The following is a 16,184-nucleotide window of genomic DNA, read 5'->3' as shown; positions in this document are numbered from 1 at the left end:
AACCCAATGCCCCTCGGAAGTTCTAGGGGATTGTGTATATGAGTATAGAAGTGGAGAGTAGAAGACCAACTACCACAATGCAAATTCAAGGAGCCATCTGGTGTGAACATAGTTATAATAGTGTGAACCTAATCAAGTGACCATTGGGTTTTCACCTACTTGTAGATACTGGTTATATAAATCATTCTACATCTTTGTAATCATAGCTCGTTTTTCCTAATCTAGTGATTTATCCTTTAGTCTTCTAAGTGATCTTGCTGTGTGAGAGTTAGTCTAAGATCTCTGCATTTTTTACAATGGTTATTACACAACTGTACACATTCTATTACCATAGACATAGTTGCCAAGACTGTTTCAAATTAAAAAATTGAGCAAATTCAATGCTGTAAGCACCAAATCATATTAACCCCTTCACGCAAAGATAGTGTTATGATATGAAATTTGATACTGCTGAGAGTAGGGAAGAGATATTTTATGGTACATTCACCAATTTAGATGGAAGCTTTAAACCACTTGGAACACCTTAGAAGCCACTGTACACATTCTATTACCATAGACATAGTTGCCAAGACTGTTTCAAATTAAAAAATTGAGCAAATTCAATGCTGTAAGCACCAAATCATATTAAACCCTTCACGCAAAGATAGTGTTATGATATGAAATTTGATACTGCTGAGTAGGGAAGAAATTTTTTATGGTACATTCACCAATTTAGATGGAAGCTTTAAACCACTTGAACACCTTAGAAGCCACTGTAATTAGGGTTTGTTTTTCAAAAACTCTAGACCACAATGAATTCTTCCCTCTATTCATCACCTCTGTGTCTAGAGTCTTGTAAGCTGTGCCAAATATGTACATTGCAGGGTGAAGCCTGTAACCACAACAAAATTTGACATCACTCTTTTTGCCCTAAATAAAGAATTTGTTTGCTTCCATGCCAATTTTCTTTATACACACATTCAGTCAGCTAATGAATATGCAACGAAATTTTGAATTGAAAACAATGAACTTACAAACCCAAGTGTTTGCCTGCCCAATCAGTAGAGTTTACTTCTTCAGCTGATGCATTACGCCAAATAGTTTCTATATACCAGCCTCCAATATTATGCTTTCGAGACCGGGCTTGAAAGATCCAAAATCTGATACAATTTACTAAATGAAGAGTTTAGTAAAAACATGATGATGAGCACCATAGATGCCTTATCAGTATCAAGGGTGTAAGCATACTTGCTTGGAGGCAAACGTGCACGACTAGACCTACATTCACAAAGCATTTGTTTACCATTGATCTTGAACCAGTGCAAGTGTTTAACCTGGCATATGCACACAATCAATCAAGAGATTCTAAGTTAAATTGAATTATATGATAAAAAATGGAAAGAGAAATTTATATGGCATACAATGTCACCATACCCAAGGTGTCCTGAATTGCCAGATTATATGTGTTTGTTCACCCTCAGCAGAGTAGACTTTGCCTTTACCTCCACTTTCAGTAGTGTTGAGACCAACTATAGTTCCAAGAAGCAAGTCCACGTGGGTCTTGCTAGATTTGAATCCCTGATTCTCTGCAAATTGATCAAGACATAAATAAACTGAAATTTCATCATTTCTTTTGCCATGATGACTCAAGATGTCCCTAGAGCGTTCTCTTGTTGCTCTAGCAACTAAATTCCCATGCAAGTATAGCTCCAATTCTACTAATCCACTCTGGTCATTATACTCGGAAATTCCTCTTTCTACAAGGTTTCCACCCACTTTCTCTGTATTTTGAGATATTGTGCTACTGGTCCTTGCTAAAGATGGCTGACAACTTCGATTACAGTGGGACTGATCAAGCATAATAGGTTTCGATGTTCTTTTTATGAGTGGTCTCTCATTCTTCTGCACTACAATACCGAATAGATTGTGACCAGATACTAAATGTAGAACTTCTGCGTCTGTAACTTCAGCCCTTTCCTCAGCCTCAAAACAATTCGGAACTAAAGCGGTACCAACATCTGGACCAAAATAGCATCGTCTTAATGCTTCTTGCATAGTTGCTTTAAATTCATCATGGAAATCATTGCAAGTTCCAATTGGATCCTCACATAGAATTCTCATGGCCGTGTTCCTGTACCATCGTAGCCATTCAACTATATCTTCATCTTCATTTCTAAATGACACTCCTACATTCCGCCTGATCTCTATGCCTTTTTCTCTGGTTTGAGTTTGTTTTCCTCCTGTTTTTGAGCATGCCTCAAGATGTGCATCATACTTTGCTCGCTTTTCTGGATTTGAGAGAATCTGCATGTGTGAATTGCTTGAAGGTCACAACAAAACCTTTCTCCTGTAGTTTACAGATGCAATGGGAACAATAGGTAAATTACCATCTTCTCTAAACGGATGGCCTCATATTATGATGATCTTCTCATTCAAAAGGCAGGTTAGAATTATCCAAATAAGTATTAAGTGAACTTTTTCAAGCATTGTGCATGATCAGTAAATCTCTACAAGTGCAATTTCTATTACTAGAAGCACAATTATCCCCCAAAAAGCTGATGTGTAAATGATTAAAAGTTGCATCTAAATTGATTGTAAGAAAGTATGTGTGGATATATACAGATCTATCTATCTATCCATGCATCTATTTACCTTTGGATGATACACAATGCTTACTTGATATATAGGAAACATTATGTGAAAGCAGTGGGCTAACTGTTAACGTAGACAAAACAAAAAATGATGGCAATACAACCAAGACACTACCTGACTTTTACATAAAGGGAGAATCTAAACAAGTGGTGCAAAGCTTCAAATATCTTGATATTAATGTCCTATTGACAAATAGGTGGAATATATCCAATTAGACTCGACTTCAAGCGGGTTGGAATAGTTATTGGGTGAAAAGCAATGCAACCAAACTGATACTCGAATAGGGGAAGTGACATTGATGTTATTCAATGCTATGGTGGTTCAAGTGTTGCTAAATGGAGTAGAAGTGTAGAGAGGTAGTATCTCACTTAGTATGTGGAATGAAATAGAGAAAATTCAAAAAATGTTCGTAGGTAGAAAATTGGGAGTGAAATCCTCAACAACCTATCTTGTCATGCTATTAGAAACAGGTGCTCAGCACATAGAGGTGCTACCCATGCAAAGAGTATACAAGTAAATTACAAAGGTCAAATATGCCCGATCACAGATTGCCAGAACAGGCTTGGAACATAGGATGAAAGGTACAAAAAAATCCTCTCATCTACCTGGTTGTTTGACATTATGAAATGGTTAAAGATAGGGAGTAAAGGATCTAATTGCGCTCTCAAGTGATGCTATGAAGTATGTGATCATCAAAGATAGATTAATGGAGGCACAAAGGATAAAGTGGCAAGATGCTAAAATGTCAAATTTTTTTACATTGCAAATATAAACCCTCAATGTTGGGCCCAATACAAGATAAAAATGCCAGAACATGTCGAACTGCAGCTTACTACCTCCATAAATCTTGGCTCTCAAAGAGCCTTAACACTCCTTCAAACTCATTCAGACAAGTTATTTGTTGAGGTAGCATCATGCATCATCACCCAAGTATGATGATATGCAAAGTATGAAATGAAAACCTAGTGGAGGATGAATATCACTTACTTCTTGCAGGCTCAGCATATAAGGTAATTAGCAAGAAGTATGATGATTCACTATACAGACATGATAATTGAAGTGTTATATGTCTGTGAATTATTTTCACAGGGAGAGTTATTACAACAAAGTAGTAACCCCTCTTCTTACGAAGGAATCATATACAAGATGATACGTGATTTACTCCCATAGATCAAAATCGGGCTCCTCATGGACAATAAACATATGTTCTATTATATTCTATCTATCTACCTATTATTTATTCACACACACACACATATATATTGAAATGCTCACACGCACACACACAGATATCTATATCTATCTATCTATCTATCTATCTATCTATATATATATATATATATATATATTGAAACGCTTGCACACACACACACACACACATATATATATATATTGAAACGCTCTCTCTCACACACACATGTAAGGCCCTACAATAACACCACGTTATGCCCTTTTTTCAGCAAATCGCTACATATAAAGGTCATAGTGGGTTGAAATACACTGTGTTTACTTCTACCAATCCAAGTGGAAGCCTAGAATCAAGCAAATCTATAATTTAGAATTGCTGTAATTTACTGCATATCTAGGATTTCTTAAGAAGGTTTAAGGGGACAATAAATGGTGAAAATGTAATAGGCGTTTATCTCTTTATCAATCGCCTATTGCAGAAATTTATGGATTTCTAATCACTTGAACACGGTTTGAATCATACTCACAATTATAAATTTAGGATTTCATAAAGAAGTGGTGCAAATGTAATAGGCTTTTATCTCTTTATGAATCACCTATTGCAGGAATTTATGAACTTCTAATCGCTTGAACACGGTTTGAATCATACTCACAATTACAATACGCATTTAAAACATTGAAATTAAAAGGTTACATTTTATTAAGTTAAGCAATCATGAGGGCCATTTCAAATCAAGTCTCATCCATCTCATTCCTCCACAACTCATTTCAAAAAAATTAGTTTTCTCTTCTAATATTGCAAATTTCCAAATGTAATTTATTCTATCAACAAGTACAACAAACTAAGAAAAAGATCTAAAACCTGGTATGCAGAGAGAATGAGAATGTACTGAAGAAAGCTGGGTTTCACAGCACATGTTACCTTTCTTTTTGTCAGTTTACTCTCTCAAATGTACAACTAGCCATGAAGAAATTTAAAAAATTCATCATTTTATTCATTTTCAAATATCAAATTTAGGAAGAAAATCTCCTCTTAGAAAGCATAATACATATTGTCCTCCACTATACTCTCTTCTTTGCTTCCAAGGCCATATCATTAAAGTTTGAAAGATCCATATTTAGCTGAAGCTAGATCAACTATACCACATATTTTCCCTCTATTTGTCTCTTTATCTTCATATTCCAAGGATAAAACATACTGCTAGCAATGGAAAACAAAATGAACAACTAAAATATATAATCAGGACAGATCTTATCTGACATGCAGAGAGACTGATAACGAGCTAAATAGACGTAAGGAGTCAAATCACATTTTTCCCTCTCTATTTGTTCTATTTACTCTCCTGTGAGAGGATAAAACATAACACTAGCTATGAGAAAAGAAAATCTAAAACTCATCACCTTTACCCATTCATTTTCAAACAATCAACATTTGGAAGAAAGTCAACTTCTTGTTCACCATACACATACTTTTCCTTTCAATTTAAATTTTTGAAGAAAAAATAAAAACCCATTATCAGATAAGATATTACTTACTTGATATGCAGAGAGAACGAGAATAAACTGAACAGAACTAGGATTAGGGTTTCCACTGCCTGACTGCATATCAGGGTGAGTTAACTTGGCCATTTTTCTGAACGCTTCACGAATGCACTCTTGGCTAGCAGTGGAAGAAACACGCAGAACTTCATAAGCATTCCTAACACCTCCAATATCCATATCCGAAGCAGAAGAATCACTTGACCTTGAAGCAAAACGTCTTCTCACAGAGAAGCAAGGCAATCGGCACAGAACTCTGTTTTTCATCATCATCATTCTTCTTCTCCTTCTACATCTTCAGATTACCATAGCTCTTAGGGAAAATGTCTTTGTTTTTGTTAAGAGATCCAATCAGGCTGAGGAGGTCATTAGTTCGATACTCAATCTTCCTCTCAATACAACTCTATGTATGAGTCAAATTGTACATCATCTAAATTTGTCCCGTGGAGATCATTATTCTTCTGGTTTCCATAATCTATTACTCTTTGGTGGAGATCATTATTCTTCTGGTTTCCATAATCTATTACTCTTTGATTAAATTGGTCGAGACCATGTAAGTCGGTCGTCATTAGTTTTATACAATGAATGATATGTTTGAGACTCAACTATGGCTTTTAATTGAACTTGGAAAGACCATATCATCGGTCCAATGCAATCACTAGTGCAACTAGTGCTATTATATTAACTTGGTCCTATCCTAACCTCTTCCATCTATCTTGTCTTCCTATATCATGTATCTCAAACTTGCCATTTTAAAGTGAAAGAGTCAAGTTCCTACATTCCACATGTTGTTTACACTTAACTTCTGGTTATCTAGAGTAGAAATAAATTTAATCTTATATACACAGTTTATAGACATTAGAAAATTATGCAAAAGGCAAAATGAAGTCGTTGACATAAAAGTCAACATATTCTCATTATTGTAGTTTGATCTTACTATATTTATTGAATTTTCTTCAATCAAGATATATTCACACATTTTGCTCCATATTCTTGCCATAACTAGGTGTGCTCACAAGGTTCCTCATTCTAACATCATGTCATTTTGGGTCCCCAAATCTTTCAAGCCCTTTCCCATCATCTTAACACCTAGCTACCCCAATGGTTGCATCTCTACCCATTTCCATATTTGAAACAAATATTTTCCTTCTCAAGCACAAAGAATAGTATTTCAGCTGATTACCCATTTGGGCAACACACCAATTCGATGCTCAAATCTCTATTCCCCTTCGCTATATAGAATGTTCCTGGCATACCATATCACTTCCTCTTTACCTTTAGAATACACAAATAGGGTAAAGATGCATTGTGTTATCAACATATGAACAAACAAGCACAACATCTACATATTAGTGTTTCCAACATCCCCTAAAAAATGAAATACAAAATAATTTGGTATTCCTTCATGTATCCAATGTACTCAAGGAATCATCATTGAATTATGTGATCACCAATTAATCCTTAACCAACCGAAACTCAAGAAGGAACAGTACAAAGCAATGAAAACCACGGAACCAAAACCATTATTAAATGGGTCACATATTGAACTTGAATATCAACTATAATATATACGCATCAAATATTGCAGATCCAAACTGCAGTCAAATATAAGAGGAAGAATATTGTCTCATCATCACGTATCCTCATCTGCATTCAGAAAAAGATGAACTGCACAATAATTTGAGCAAAATGCTTCTTCAAAGAAAGGTTTTCAACCGGACCAACTGAATAAAACGATGTATGAACAAAAGTCACAACTGAGTTTGTAAAATTTTCCAGTATTGCTTCTAATATCAGAAACTTTTGGGGTAATAACTCCATTGATTCTTCAGCCAGCTTGAAAAGATGCATCACATCAGTGACATGGGTAATGTAAGAACATAACTCTTTCAGCCCTTACATGCTGCTAGTATATTATATAAGGTTTAGCCTTTCATGATGATTATCACTTTCAGTCATACATATACTTTCCTCTCTACATGATGATCACCATGGCTAGGCCCCATCCAATAGATTCGTAATCAGTTTCCCATGGACAATAAAAAGATATCTATCTATATCTATTATACCACTTTCAGCCACTACATGATAGATGCTACATCACTTTCATCCCTTTGTTCCAGAAAAGACAGCAGTACACTGAGCCATTGTTTTTGAAGCCCGACAAATAGCATTCGTCATGTAGAAATTTTCAATGGGACTCTTCAGTGCAGATGGGTCTATTTTGTCATCAACAGATGGCTTCACCTTATGCAGCCAATGAGATGTTGGCTCTAGCTCATCAATATGGAATAGATTTGGCGAAACTGTGAGCATCCTTGCTCTAAGAGCACTCATAGAATCATAAGGAAGCCTCACTTTAGCTACCTCTGAAACAGCCCGGAGTATCTTCCAATCGTCTCTAGCATCACCTACTATTGGCACTGCTGGACTAGTCTGCTGAACTCGTCCCTCTGTGTTTGCATAAGTACCTTCTTTTTCAGTATAAGTAGCACCCGGCAATATTACATTGGCTCGATAGACACTTCGATCTCCATGATGTCCTTGATAAACCACAAATGCATCCTCAGGTATACCATCTAAAGGAGTATCATCAGCTCCTAAAAGATACAGAAATTTGACTGATTTCTTCCACTCCAGAGGAGTTTCTGGCCCTGGGACTAGACCAAGATCTAATCCAGCCGCCTGAGAAGCATTCAAAAGGAGCACATTTAATCCATTCCACTCATCTCTTATAACATTTGCATTCTCCGATATCTTATGCACCGTTGCCATCACTGCTTCCCTATCTTTTCTTTCAAATACCCCCCCACCTACAATGATTACTGGATACTTTGCTTTTGCAAGTAAGGCCGAAAAAGGATGGCAACCTTCTGCTATCTCTACAAGGGTATTGGTCCCAGTGCCCAAATGGTCATGTTTGTATGTTAAATCAACAACTGGACCAATTGAAGCCACCATAGCACCACCATTTCTAACAGCTTTTCTCAATCTTGCATTAACCAAAGGTGCCTCATTCCTTAGCTGTCACACAAAAAAATAGCAAAATCACAATAGAGTTGCATACACACCATCATGAGATACTAATGCCCACCATATTCAACAGTAATTCATCAAAAGTTTCTGGATATGCTTCATATATGTTTTCTGTTCAGCTCAGGCAGTCTACCCACTTTTTAGTTGTTAAAGCGGATGTTTCTATCCCGTAAAGTTGTTGAATAATGAGAACTTTAATGTTAGTCAGATTGAAAGACATAATACGTCCTACATGCTGACTCAATGGGATCTATTAACTGGCAAGTTATCTCAATAAAACTGAAAAAAATCATGTCTCTGTCGATTAAAAAAGTGAATAAATGATTCTAAATATCAAGGAGTTACAGTTCATGTAAGCCTATCCTTGGACCTATAGGGAAAAGGGATAGCAGATTTATATGGATATGCAAAAAATGGCCCTCGTACTACATGTCTCTACAGCCAGCTGAACGAAAGGGGGGTAACGATGGCCAAGCTCTGGATTCTGACTGCAGTATCAGAGACTTCTTAAAGGGCACAATCAGTATGCCCACTCAACCTTGTCAGATCCTGGTGGATTTCTGTACACTCGCTCGTTAAGTTGAGTTCAAACCCGGTTGTGACAGCTTCATATCTCATGCCTCAAGGTCCTTAATAAAAAAATGCCATGTCTATTCCTGTTCCTTGTTTTTATATGTAGGCATAAATTGATAGAAATATAGCTCCCCTCCATCAAGCCTAGAATCAAATAATGACCAAGAAAACACTAGCTAACTTTTTGAATGGCCAACTGTCAACTGAAATAGCAAATGGATGTTATGTTGGTCTATCAAAATTATCAGGCAACCAGACTCGAGGATAACACATTCTTACACTAGAATTAGTGCAAGTGAATACCTGTGTGCCAATTAGAAGGCATACATCAGCCTTTTCAAGACCTGAAATAGTGGTGTTCATCAAGTAATCACTTCGAATATCAGCATTAGGTTGTAACCCATCTCCTTCACACCGTAGATTGTCGCATCCCAATCTATTGAGTAAATCTTTCAATGCCATCATTGATTCTGCATCCGAAAGTTTTCCAGCAATTCCAGCCATTCTCTCAGGAGGTGTCTTGCTTAAAGCAGCAGCTATTGCTCGCAAAGCATTGTACCATGATGCAGCCTCTAAATGCCCACTTGCACCACGTATCATAGGCTCATTTAAGCGCTGACATTTTAATCCATCGTAACAAAAGCGTGCCTTATCTGAAATCCACTCTTCATTCACATCCTGTACAATGAATACAGAGATGAGAACAGATAATGCAAAAGCAGCTGAGCCCAAAAACCATGCCATTAATTACACAAAGATAAAGCACGGTATTTTAGACTGGTCACATAATAAGTCATATATGCATTGTCAACTTCTAAGTTCTAAATACTATATGACTTGAACTTTTACAAAACATCAAATGATATTCTAAAACATTTTCAAATGCCTCTTTCTCCTAAGAAATGAGACACAAAAAGAAATGATGTACCCAAGCACACATGAAAAAGTCAAAGAATTCTACATTCATCCACATGTGCAGAATCAAGTTCATGAGACTAAAAACTAAACCTCGTTCAAGCGAGGGAGAATCCGCATGACTTCTGGACCTCTACTATTTATTCTAATATTAGCACCAACTGCATCAGATACATCTATGCTTTCTGTGCTCTTTAACTCCCAACTTCTTGCAGTGAAAGCAAATGGCTTTGATGTAAGGGCTCCCACTGGACAAATGTCTATCACATTACCAGAAAGCTCGCTTTTCATTGCTCTCTCAACATAAGTGCCAATCTCTTCATTGCCTCCACGACCAAGTACACCCAAATCTTGAATTCCAGCTATTTCATTAGCATATCTCACACACCTACAATGTCATAATATAATTACCACCTCTGGATATGATAAAATTAAGACTTGGCACTATATAGCAGAAATTAGTGTTACAAACCTAGTACACTGAATGCAACGTGTCATTACTGTTTTTACAAGAGGTCCCAAGTTCTTGTCTAGAACAGAACGTTTGCTTTCAATAAATCTCCCTCTGTCAGAACCAAACTCCATGGACTGGTCTTGGAGGTCACATTCACCTCCCTGATCACAAATTGGGCAATCCAGAGGATGGTTTGCTAGAAGGAACTCCATCACGCCTTCTCTAGCCTTCAAGACCATAGGTGTGTTTGTCTTTATTTTCATGCCTGCGTGACAAATCGCAACTTCTCAAATAATCAGTCTTATATGTACAATTTCAATGGATTCCTACGACAGCAATAGAAACAAAATTGCAAATTTAAATACCCCTCTTTTAGTTCATTCATATGTTCATAATACAAATTCCAATTAGACTCAAACGCTCATATGCATGTCTAGATTCACCAATTCACATGCATGTTCTGATCCATCGCCACGAGTTTGTAGAAGTTTCAAACGTTCTGCTGGGTTACCAAATTTCTTTATGTTGATATTTTGCCATGCAGATAAGCCTGTGCGCACTGGAAGAGGAAACCATGCAAATCTTGTAGGCATTTGTGATTAGATATGTAAAAGCAAGGTCTTGTAGAATATTTGTTAGCTCTGCATGTGCATGCAGATAGGATGTATTAAAGGGACAACTTGCTCTGTTTTTGAGTCCCCATTGGCTTCATAAAAATACATCCCTATTCTGGGATCTCTCATGTGATGGTGAGGGGGCTGATTAAACCCAATTACATGCACTGTTGTCTGATCTTCTCAGTGCTCACCCTTAATTCTCTAAATTGGTCTTGATTAATACCATGGAATACGTACACTCTAACATAAACAGGCTGTTTATGCCTATTAAGATCAATAGCTTTATGGAAAGTCGAAATATTCATGGTAAGCACATGCTCACATTCATGTTTAGATGTATCTATTCATATTTCCATTTAGCTCATTCCCATGTCTACATTTCTGTCTAGGTTCAGTTATTGATATGCCCATTTGGCTCATTCACATGTCTATACGCATGTTTCGATTCACCAATTCATATGCGCATACATAAGTACGTACATAGTTTAGATTGAAATGGTGATATGCATGCTTAAACGTTAATATTTCACACTGTATTTGCGTTCATCTGTCATATTTCCTGTAAACAATCATCTTTCATATGCCTTTCCAATTTATCTTTTATATGCATATTCACATTCATCCACTCGAGTGAGTTATAGAAAGAAGTTCAAACAATCAAGTAAAACTCATTGCAAAACTTTTAAATAATCAAATTATATAAACAAATCTAACCTTACCTTGTATGATAGGCATGGCACAAGAAGCCACGGGTTTGGGAGATTTCTCTACTTCAACAAGACACATTCTACAGTTGCCAGCAATGGAAAGTCGAGGATGATAGCAAAACCTCGGTATATCAACACCTGAAATTTCACAAGCTTGTAAAACAGTCATACCTTTAGGTATCTGAACAGAGTTCCCATCCACAAAAACCTCCAAACAATCTTTAGGATTTGCTATTTCCACTGTGGCTCCTCCAACGGAGACGGAGCTCGAAGATTCTTTAGGTGTGCTTTCTGTTGATATATGGCGAGCGTGAGAGCCATTAGTGTTAAGTTTGATGAGGGGTTGCCTACGGCGATCTAATGTTGCAGGATTTAAGATAAGCCGAGAGAAGGAGAAGAAACTAAGGAGGATATGAGAGGATCTATAATTGATGATCGCAGAAGAAGAAGAAGAAGAAGAAGAAGAAGAAGAAGAAGAAGAAGCACCTGCTCTGAGAAAGGACATGATTCGTCGAGGGAGACCCATCTCTCTCGCTCTCTCTCTCCTGTCTCTGTTTTCTTTCTTTCCTTAGCTGCTCTGTTTTTTCATAATTCTGGTTTTAACTTTTCAGTATGTAGTTTTAAGTTCAAATCTTCCTTCCCTCCACCCATGTCCTATACATATTCTACTCAACCAATGCAACTCTTGGTTTCACAAGTTTAGGGTTTAGGGTTTAGGGTTCCCACAACCTTCTAACTCAACGTGCATGTTTTGGATTTGTGCACATAATGGTCATAGCAATCAATTGCCTTTTATGTGACTTGAGGTGGGCGCCTCAATAGACCAACCGACCGCATGAAACATGAGAAACTTGTGACCAGCCGAAGATCATTGATTCCTAATCCATCCTATTCCTTGTCTTAATTGGACACTTAGCCCATCATTCATGCGTACTTTACATATGGTCGTGACATGTGTTAAAGAAGGAATCTTATCTCACATTTTGTGTAAATTTAACATTTGGAGGAGAGTTGTTGGCAAATTCCTCTCAATTTAGTATAGCAATGCTTGGCTTTGTATGGCTCAAAATATCCATGTTCTTTCCACCTTACCCTACATACGACAACCGATTCAACCTTAAAATTGTTAAGTGTAGCACTAGTCCAAATGATATTTAGTTATTTCATAACCATTTTTACATACAAACACTTTAAAGGATAGAACACAACAATCAATCAAAATGTTCTAAACTCAAAACACAAATACAAGAAGGAAATTTGATGTTCCATCGATATCCAATAAAAAAGAGAAAAATCAAACATAACTACGCTCTTGGATAAACTATTGTATCTGTGGTAGCATTAAATTACTCCTCAAATCCTAGGTACATATATCTCATATGAACCGTTCTAAATAAAAGGCATCTTGACACAATGGAAGTTCAGTTTTTTGGCATGCTTCATACAACAAAGCCATGTATCCAACCAACTGTTCTATCTTTGAAGCATTCAAAGATTAATAATACTGTAATGATCATATATCCTATTCAGATTTCATATAATTGACACTAATTATTACCAGGATAGTTAAACGATATCCTAGACATAGTTGGTCCAAGTGAAATAGAATGTAATGTTATCATGTAAGCAATTTTGCAGGGATAAAAGATAAAACAGCCAAGACATTTCAGATTATTTCAACATTCAACTCAAATTTCTGAACATTTGTTTACAACAGAGTTTACATTTTAAGGCTACCTTAATGCCACAAAAACAAATCCCACGAAACTTGTACGATCATCATTGATGATATATTTACATGTGTAATATATGTAGTATGATTCATAAACAAGGCCATTGAGAGATTCCTATAAACTTCAAACAACCTCATCAAAGACATTTACATATGTACATTCCAGCGCAAAGTAGTGAAATCTTTTTTCTTTCCCTCTAAGACTACAAAAAAAACATCCATTCCTCAAAACCCTAACTGTTCTTTCTTGCTTGTTAGAGGAACATATCGAACAGATGCCTCTGACCATTGCTTCATAGACCCATCTGGTTGTTTCTCAATGACACATAGATCTTGAAAGAAGCCGCCAACTGGAATCACCATTCTACCACCCAATTTCAATTGCTTAATTAATGCATCTGGAACCTTAGATGCTGCTGCGCCGACATGAATAGCATCATAAGGGCTTTCATCTGGCCATCCCTCCCTCCCATCTACACTTGGAGTCCAAATAAATTCAACTTATATATTGTTACACACATGCATTAATTGATATTGCAAGAACAAATATTTGGGTAATCATAAATCAATGGCCATTATACTGAGCATGTGCAAGCATGCATTAATGGCGTCAATTAAGCCACAATCTAGAAATAAGCCATCAGCAAAAAAGAGTGCACAATAGGTTGCAAGACTATTTATACCAGTTAATCCTAGAACTATGTCCATACTTGTCGGTTAACCCTGGTCAACATCTGGACCATATTTGTAACAGTTCAACGGTCTATGTCAAAACTGTATTTATGCTAATTAGTCCAAGGTCTATGTCCATACTGTACAAACAGTTGCCAATCAAAAAGCCATTGATGAGTTAATCAGTCTCTCTCTAGCCTGACTGCAGCATACTGTATGCTGATCAACTGATAAGTAGGTATACCAATCAATTTGCACGTCATCCAAAAGGGAAATAATACTAACCACCAACATGAAATGTGAGCCTTCCAGATGCCAACAAAGATGTTGCTTGGCTTGCCTTTACATTCTCAATTGCATGCTCAACTAGTTGAGGAATATGCTCGATGCCCACTGCTCGTCCTTTCTCTCCCACCATGAGTGCAAAACATGCCGTTAAGTATCCCGTGCCTATACAAAAAACAATCATTCTCTCATATCATTACACAACGCACAAGTCAAGAGGGTAGAAAACAAGACATTATGCACTAAAAACAGTGTAAAGGCATTTCCTTTAAAAGTTCATTAGCAATGCGCAACAATGTGCATAGTTGTAAAGCTAATGCATTATAATTTTAATAGTGCTGATTCAAGTCTAAAGCACTGAGTTAACTAGCACTTTCTTCTCAAACACAAGTTTATAGATTCATTCTCCCCAACCCCCCAAGTGTTGAAACTATGTAAAAGTTCTTACAGCATGCAATCTGTGAAGCAAAAAAAATTCACAATAAGTTTCTGCGATCTAAAAAAATAATGTTGATTTTCACAAACCTGTCCAAGGTTAAGGAATCTATAAAATATAACCATGTTTAAATGACTGCACAAAAACAAAACAAAAGAATCATGCATAACTATTGAAAGCATGACTATGGACAGGATATTTCTCGCCAATTAAAGCAACCAACTAGAAGAAATCTATGATTCAAAAAAGAAACAAAGATACCTGATCCAACATCAAGGGCATTCATGCCAGGTTGCAAATGGTTCAACAGCAATTCCAGGCAGTGGGCATGCATGTGAGGAGCCGAAATGGTAGCGTTATAGCCAATTGGCATAGGGCTGTCTGCATAAGGTGAGTTCCCATCTCCATGAACAAAAAGCTTCCTATCAAGCTTTTCCATGGTTTCAAATACTCTTGAAGATCTGATCACCTTCTCTTGCCTGAGAATCTCTAGCAGAGATTTATGGCTACTTGGAATATGCCCTGTCCAAAAGGACTAGACACACACACAAATAAAAACAACACTTTAGATGATCAAAAACCCTAAAAGCAGTAAGAGGGAGGGAGGGAAAAGTGAGGAATGAGAAGTTTTTCTTTTTTTGGGGGGTTTTAAAAAAAATCTTACCTCCATTCTGGGGGAGAAGCCCAGGCGAGGTCTGTGTAGGCGCAGACGTTGAGAAGACATGGCAGCAGAGAGAGGCCATCTTGATGCAGAGTATAAGGTAGAGCTACTCATTCTTTTTATCTGTTTTGTTTTTTCTATTTGTCTCTTTCTTTTTTCTGAAATATATCCTTTTTGCTTTTTGCTTCATAGAGAGAGAGAGAGCTCTTCTAATCCCAATTTTTTTAAATGTGGATGTATGTTTGTAACCAAAAGGGCCATAGGCCAGGTCATTATGAAAGACAAATTGGCCATCCCGAAAACCATCTCTATTTTGCCCCCCACCCCCGAAACATGAGGCTGGACCAGCTTTTTGTCCTGCAATGTTACGGCGAAAACAATTTGTGAGCATTCGTGGTGGTTTTGCTTGGGGCTTGGTCAATATATTGAAATCTCAGAAACTAAATTCCTGCTCGTGTATCCCACTCCGATGGGTTCTAGTTTGACTTATGGAAAATTCAACCCCAAAAAGTACGGTTATGTTGCCTAACTTTCGACTAGTTTAATCTAAATGCCATGATAGATATCATTCAGAAGCCGTGTAGTTATTATGGGAAGAAAAACCACATGTTGTCGTTTGATTCTCGTGCCCATCCGTCCTCGCCTAAAATGCTCTTTTAGCTTGTATAATGGCTCACATATATATATGACATTATAGAATATAGGGGTCGAACATATTACCTTATGGACTCCACCAAA

At 36.9% G+C, this 16,184-nt stretch overlaps 3 protein-coding genes across 7 annotated transcripts; all 3 read right to left on the bottom strand.

The window, feature by feature from the left end:
• Positions 1-589: 589 nt before the first annotated feature.
• LOC147858251 (Chaperone DnaJ-domain superfamily protein) lies at positions 590-5,789 on the bottom strand. Of its 5 annotated transcripts, none has more exons than XM_087327517.1 (5): positions 5,356-5,786; positions 1,414-2,283; positions 1,228-1,313; positions 1,018-1,139; positions 590-871 (listed from the first exon to the last, which is right to left on the bottom strand). In XM_087327517.1, exons 1-5 carry the CDS (start codon positions 5,632-5,634, stop codon positions 825-827), a joined length of 1,404 nt encoding a protein of 467 aa, XP_087183643.1. In that variant the 5' UTR covers positions 5,635-5,786; the 3' UTR covers positions 590-824. The 5 variants fall into 5 exon arrangements, 3 of the variants coding, with proteins under 3 accessions (XP_087183643.1, XP_087183642.1, XP_087183644.1); XM_087327516.1 differs by having other exon boundaries at positions 1,014-1,139; positions 5,356-5,780; XM_087327518.1 differs by having other exon boundaries at positions 1,014-1,139; positions 1,414-2,326; positions 5,356-5,491.
• A 1,071-nt stretch (positions 5,790-6,860) lies between these two features.
• Positions 6,861-12,200, bottom strand: EMB1467 (NADH-ubiquinone dehydrogenase). Its single transcript, XM_087327236.1, has 5 exons — positions 11,673-12,200; positions 10,355-10,601; positions 9,976-10,270; positions 9,271-9,645; positions 6,861-8,382 (listed from the first exon to the last, which is right to left on the bottom strand). The coding sequence occupies exons 1-5, from the start codon at positions 12,184-12,186 to the stop codon at positions 7,465-7,467; spliced, it is 2,349 nt and encodes a 782-aa protein (XP_087183362.1). The 5' UTR covers positions 12,187-12,200; the 3' UTR covers positions 6,861-7,464.
• A 1,148-nt stretch (positions 12,201-13,348) lies between these two features.
• Positions 13,349-15,598, bottom strand: LOC147858249 (protein-L-isoaspartate O-methyltransferase-like). Its single transcript, XM_087327833.1, has 4 exons — positions 15,450-15,598; positions 15,047-15,320; positions 14,350-14,514; positions 13,349-13,865 (listed from the first exon to the last, which is right to left on the bottom strand). The coding sequence occupies exons 1-4, from the start codon at positions 15,558-15,560 to the stop codon at positions 13,618-13,620; spliced, it is 798 nt and encodes a 265-aa protein (XP_087183959.1). The 5' UTR covers positions 15,561-15,598; the 3' UTR covers positions 13,349-13,617.
• Positions 15,599-16,184: the final 586 nt, after the last annotated feature.

Source organism: Azolla caroliniana, unplaced genomic scaffold, assembly GCF_043228905.1.
Source record: "Azolla caroliniana isolate FFs.n. ecotype wild unplaced genomic scaffold, voAzoCaro1.0.p SCAF_11, whole genome shotgun sequence".
Taxonomy (NCBI): domain Eukaryota; kingdom Viridiplantae; phylum Streptophyta; class Polypodiopsida; order Salviniales; family Salviniaceae; genus Azolla; species Azolla caroliniana.
The sequence above is the reverse complement of the archived record's forward strand: the minus strand, read 5'-3'. Positions and strand labels throughout refer to the sequence as shown.

Coding starts and splice junctions, on each gene's coding strand:
- LOC147858251 (XM_087327516.1), bottom strand. CDS start 5,634: ATGATGATGATGAAAAACAGAGTTCTGTGCCGATTGCCTTGCTTCTCT. Junction 2,284..5,355: donor TCGTTCTCTCTGCATATCAA/GTAAGTAATATC, acceptor TCACACATGCAG/ATTCTCTCAAATCCAGAAAA. Junction 1,314..1,413: donor GGCAATTCAGGACACCTTGG/GTATGGTGACAT, acceptor TGCATATGCCAG/GTTAAACACTTGCACTGGTT.
- EMB1467 (XM_087327236.1), bottom strand. CDS start 12,186: ATGGGTCTCCCTCGACGAATCATGTCCTTTCTCAGAGCAGGTGCTTCT. Junction 10,602..11,672: donor TGCCATGCCTATCATACAAG/GTAAGGTTAGAT, acceptor TTTGTCACGCAG/GCATGAAAATAAAGACAAAC. Junction 9,646..9,975: donor TTCTCCCTCGCTTGAACGAG/GTTTAGTTTTTA, acceptor TTCATTGTACAG/GATGTGAATGAAGAGTGGAT.
- LOC147858249 (XM_087327833.1), bottom strand. CDS start 15,560: ATGAGTAGCTCTACCTTATACTCTGCATCAAGATGGCCTCTCTCTGCT. Junction 14,515..15,046: donor TGCCCTTGATGTTGGATCAG/GTATCTTTGTTT, acceptor TTTTTTGTATAG/GCACGGGATACTTAACGGCA. Junction 13,866..14,349: donor GCTCACATTTCATGTTGGTG/GTTAGTATTATT, acceptor CTCCAAGTGTAG/ATGGGAGGGAGGGATGGCCA.